At 59.7% G+C, this 4,856-nt stretch overlaps 1 protein-coding gene across 1 annotated transcript in view; it reads left to right on the top strand.

Moving 5' to 3' along the window:
- TRIM50 (tripartite motif containing 50) overlaps window positions 1–2,567 on the top strand; it is an 8,931-nt gene extending 6,364 nt beyond the window's left edge. The window contains exons 7-13 of the mRNA XM_010000209.1: window positions 10–186; window positions 448–586; window positions 886–1,008; window positions 1,366–1,540; window positions 1,624–1,828; window positions 2,147–2,299; window positions 2,462–2,567. Of these exons, the coding sequence (XP_009998511.1) occupies window positions 10–186; window positions 448–586; window positions 886–1,008; window positions 1,366–1,540; window positions 1,624–1,828; window positions 2,147–2,299; window positions 2,462–2,567 (1,078 nt within the window). The remainder of the gene's footprint in view (window positions 1–9; window positions 187–447; window positions 587–885; window positions 1,009–1,365; window positions 1,541–1,623; window positions 1,829–2,146; window positions 2,300–2,461) is intronic.
- The last annotated feature ends 2,289 nt before the right edge of the window (window positions 2,568–4,856 follow it).

Consider the following 4,856-nt stretch of genomic DNA (forward strand, 5'->3'; position numbering starts at 1 on the left):
GCAGGTGAGCGGGCAGGGTGGGCGCCCTGTGTTGCTGGCAGTCTGGGGGTTGTGTCTGACCCGGGCGGCTCCCCCAGCCTCCCAGGTGCCGCGCTACGTCCGAGTCAACACCCTGAAGACTTGTGTGGATGATGTGATTGACTTCTTCAAGCGCCAGGGATACTCCTACCTGGGCAAGGCAGGAAGGTAAGTGTTTCTTTCTGCCATCCCACCTTATCTGGGACCTCAGCAAACAGCAGGGTTAGGGACAAGGTCCTGTGTGCTGAAGGGTTGTTGGTCTTGGTGCTCATGGTGTCCAGGCTGGAGTCTGCATCACTCCCTACTCCTACTCTGCCTCCCTGGGTGCTGAGGTGGAGGTGTGGAGTGAAGGGGGTTCTCAGCCTGGGCTTTGGTGTGGGTGCAGTGAAGCACAACTGTGTGTTCATCCTCCCTGTACCTCCTGGGCAGTGTGGAGGAACTGAGGGACCTCGCCGGGAAGAAATTCTTTCTGGATCTTCACCTCCCGGAGCTGCTGGTTTTCCCCCCGCAGACGGACTTCCACAGCAACCTGCTGTACACTTCAGGACACATAATCCTGCAGGACAAGGTGCGGGAGCTGGGGACCAGAGGCTGCAGGGGCAGGAAAGCTGCTGACATGGGTTTGGAGTCAGCCCCTTCCTCCACGCTGTGGGCTGGGCTTGGGGCTGGCTGTGCACTTGATATCTAAGCAAAAACTGTGGGTGCAGGCGGCAGCTGTGGGGTGCTCTGAGCTTAGCACACCCTGTGGGAGCTGGGTGGTGGTGGCCTTGGCCCCGTGTTGCTGTGGCTACGTGTGATCCTGCAGCATCAGCCGTGCCCTGGGGCTGGGTGCTGCCCGCAGTGCTCACGGGCTGTGCCCTCCTGCAGGCCAGCTGCCTCCCTGCCTTCCTGCTCGACCCCGCTGCAGGTTCCCACGTCATCGATGCCTGTGCTGCCCCTGGGAACAAGACCAGCCACTTGGCTGGCCTCCTGAGGAACAAGGCTGGGGGGGCATGAAGGGGCACAGGGGGCCCTGATCCCCTGGCCCCACAGAGCATGAAGAGGTGACAGGCAGCAGTGCAGCCTCTCACCCTGCCCTGCTGATACCCACTTCTCCCTCAGTGGGCTGGGGGCTCCAGTCATGCTGGACCATCAAAAAGGGCCTGAGGGGACATGGAGCCACACGGGGTCTCAGTTCCCAGCCCCACTCTGCCCAGCACTGACTCTGTTCTGGGGAGCAGCTCCCCAGCTCTGCCCGCCCGGCACACGGGTGGCATTTGGTGCAGCTGGGACAGCCCACCACCCTCAGCATGGCTCCTGGGGCTGGTGGGGATTTTCATGCCTGTCCTGGGCTCTTCCTTCAGACAGATCTTTGCCTTTGACGTGGACACCAAGCGCCTGGCCACCATGAACACCCTGCTGATGCGGGCAGGGGTCACGGGCTTCCAGCTGGCCCAGCAGGACTTCCTGACAGTGGATCCCAGAGACCCCAAGTACAGCAAGGTGACCCATATCCTCCTCGACCCGTCCTGCAGCGGCTCAGGTAACACGGGGGGCCTCCGGCCGCGCCTCCCCGAGCCAGGAGGTGGGTGTGTGGGCCCTGCGTGACGGCCGCTCCCCCCGCAGGGATGGTGACCCGGCTGCCGCCCGAGGAGGCTGCCCCGAGCCCCGAGCGCCTGCAGGCCCTGGCCGGCTTCCAGCGCAGGGTCCTGAGCCATGCCCTGAGCTTCCCGGCTCTGCGGCGCCTGGTCTACTCGACCTGCTCGCTGCACCGGGAGGAGAACGAGGACGTGGTGCAGGCTGTGCTGCAGGAGCAGGGCTCAGCCTTCAGGTGTGCGGGGGGACACGGTACAGGGGGCTGTGGGGCCCGGAGGATGCGGCGTGGGGTGTCAAGGGGATACAGCGGGGTGGGGGGAACACAGCACGGGGCTCTAGGGGGCTCAAGGGACACAGTGTGGGGAGGGATGCAGCTTAAGGGGACATGGTGTAGGGAGCTTGGAGCTCAGGAATGCAGTGCAGGGAGCTGCAAGGCTCGAGGGGGATACAGCACACGGGGATGCAGTGTGGGGGGGATGCAGCATGAGGTGCTGTGGGGTTTGAGGGGATGCAACGTGGGGACCTGGTGTTGACCCATGTCCCTCCCCTGCAGGCTGGTGAACGCCTTCCCCTCCTGGCCCTGTCGAGGACTGGCTGCCTTCCCTGGGGCCGAGTGCTGCCTCCGCGCCTCCCCCGCAGACACCCTCACCCAGGGCTTCTTCGTGGCCGTGCTGGAGCCATGTGGGGAAGGGGCTGCTGCCCCCAGGTGAGAGGAAGGCTGAAGGCTCTGCCTGCCTCCTGCCTGCTTCTGGGGGGGCCATGGCCCAGCTTGGTGCTGCTGGGTCTGCTGAGGAGGGGGCTGGAGGCTCTGGCAAGGTGGGACAAGGGTAAGGGCTGTGGGGCTCAGGCTGTTCACTCCTGTCCCCAGCTCCCTGCTGGCAGCAGCCAAGGACAGCCTGCAGCACAGAGAGTCGATGGAACCAGCAGCAGCTCCCAAGAAGAGGAAGAGGAAAAAGAAGCAGGTGAAGGAGTGAGAGAAAGGAAATTGTGAGTGCAGCACCCAGCCAGGGCTGATGGGAAACGCTCCTCAGCACTGCTACTGCCACGGTGACATTGAAGCCTCAGCACAACAAAGCTGCAGCTGTGGTGGGACCCTGTAACACCCTGCTCCTCCAGCACATCATCTAATGCCCCAAGCCCCTGGGACACTCGGCTCCTCTGGGACCAAGTGCCATCTCCAGAACACCCCCTTGCCAGGGGCAGGACTGCTGGCCCTTGCAGCCCCTAGACCCCAAAATCGGCACGTGTCTCACACACCCCCTCTTTCTGTGTCCTGGGAGACTAGAGGGCTCCATCTGGATGAAAGGAATTATTTTATCATGTTCCCCTACCCTCCAAAAAAAAAAAAAGAAATCCTCACCCCAGTCCAATGTGGGATTTCAGCAAAGCTTTTGACTGTCAGGATGACACAATAAAGTTTTGGGTTTTTTTCCTCCCTTCACTGCCTTCCCCAGCACCTTTGTGCAGTCCTGGCCCTCCTCAGGCTCAGGAACCAGCCACAGGCAGGGCCAGTGTGAACACAGTCTTTATTTTAAACCAGGGACAGAAGAAGCAAGGGAAAAAAAAAATAATAATTGCACATTCACACTAAAATCCTCATCAGCCACACCAGGAATGATCCAAGTCTTGAGTTTAAACCCAGCCTCCCCCTGGGCACATACAGAAGCCAGGGCACAAGGGTCTCTCCCAGCAGGGTCTGGCTCCTTGCTGGGCCCACAGGCTCTCAACGGGGCTGCTATGTCGGGGGCACCCCCCGGGGGTCAGCCCCCCCAGCCAGTGCCCCTCAGGGTACCTTCCCCTTGCACCCTGCTCATCACCATCTCCCTCTGCCGTAGGGTCTTGCTGGAACAGAGCTGGCCAAGCCCTGTCCCACTCACCCTGAGCTGCTCTCCTGCCCTGTGGCACTGTCACCCCTGGAGCTGGGGACGTGTTTGCCCAGGCCAGCTCCTCCTGTCCTGCTCTGACAGACCCTTACACCCCCCTCCTGGGCCAAACTGGTCAGGGAAAGCTCTAAACCCCCAACCCCACCAGCACAGGCAGCAGGTGCTGCCCTCCTGCAGAGCCCTGTCACCCACTGGGAGAGACTCCTCGTTCTGGCAGAGCCTGTAACGTGCGAGAGCTCCTGCTCCTCACCCGTGGAGAAAGAATGAAAAATAAACAGGTTTAGTCACATCCACATACATCAATCACATTTTAAAACGAAGGAGATGCTGCTGCAGGCCGGGGGAGCACGGGAGGACCTGGCTACCCTGCCCCAGCTCCACACCGGCCCAGCGAAACACACCGACAGCGCTGCGGGGTCTGGCAACCTCACTGTACCAAGCTTGAAGGAATTTGAAGGCAATTTAGCTTAAATATAAAAATAAATCTTTACTTTGTTAAAAAATGTTTAAATAGTTGTCTGTGACTTTTTTTTTCTTTTTTTTTTTTTTCTTTTTTTTTTTTTAATTTAGACTCGGCAGACACACACAGTCACACGGCTTGGAGAGTAAAAAAACCCGGCAGCAAATCACTCCTGGAAGTGGTGGGAAGCCCATGGGCAAGGGGTGCCTGTCCCATTGCCCAGGGCAGGGTGGGGGGCAACTCTCTGGGTAACCCCTGACTCTGGCAGTCTCTTTCCATAGGAGCTACCAGGCAGGGAATGATTGGATAGGAAAAGGGGAGGCAGCACCGCAGCTCCTGGGAGCTGGTAAAACCCAAAAGGATGGGGACAAGCTAAAAATGGAAAACCCAGATTTGGGGGGGGGGAGAAGGGGGGGGAAAACACCTGCTCTGTACTCCATTAGAAACTCCAGAGCACCCCAAGACGGGGGAGGGCACTAGGAGAGAAGTGGAGAGAGAAGAGAGACTGCCATAGAAGGGTGGGGAACACACCTGCTCTGTACTCCATTAGAAACTCCAGAGCACCCCAAGACGGGGGAGGGCACTAGGAGAGAAGTGGAGAGAGAAGAGAGACTGCCATGGCCAGAGCCCCCCATGTTTGGGGTTCCAGGCCCCATCCCCTCCACCCCAGCTGCCGGCCCATCCGTCACTGTGACGAAGGGACAACTCACCCAGCACGAGTAGCCACGCAGTGATGCTACTGTCAACACCCAATTAGCCAGGGCACGTCCCCCCCAAAAAAGGGATGGGTGCCCCCAAAAAAAGAAACTCCAAACAGCAAATCCGGCATAACCAACATGCCGCCACGCACACGGGTCAGATCTTCCTCCAAACTCTTTTCAGTGAGTGCACGGAAACGGGAGCATGAATAAAGCGAAACG

Source organism: Chaetura pelagica, unplaced genomic scaffold, assembly GCF_000747805.2.
Source record: "Chaetura pelagica isolate M959 unplaced genomic scaffold, ChaPel_1.0 scaffold516, whole genome shotgun sequence".
NCBI classification, from domain to species: Eukaryota; Metazoa; Chordata; class Aves; order Apodiformes; family Apodidae; genus Chaetura; species Chaetura pelagica.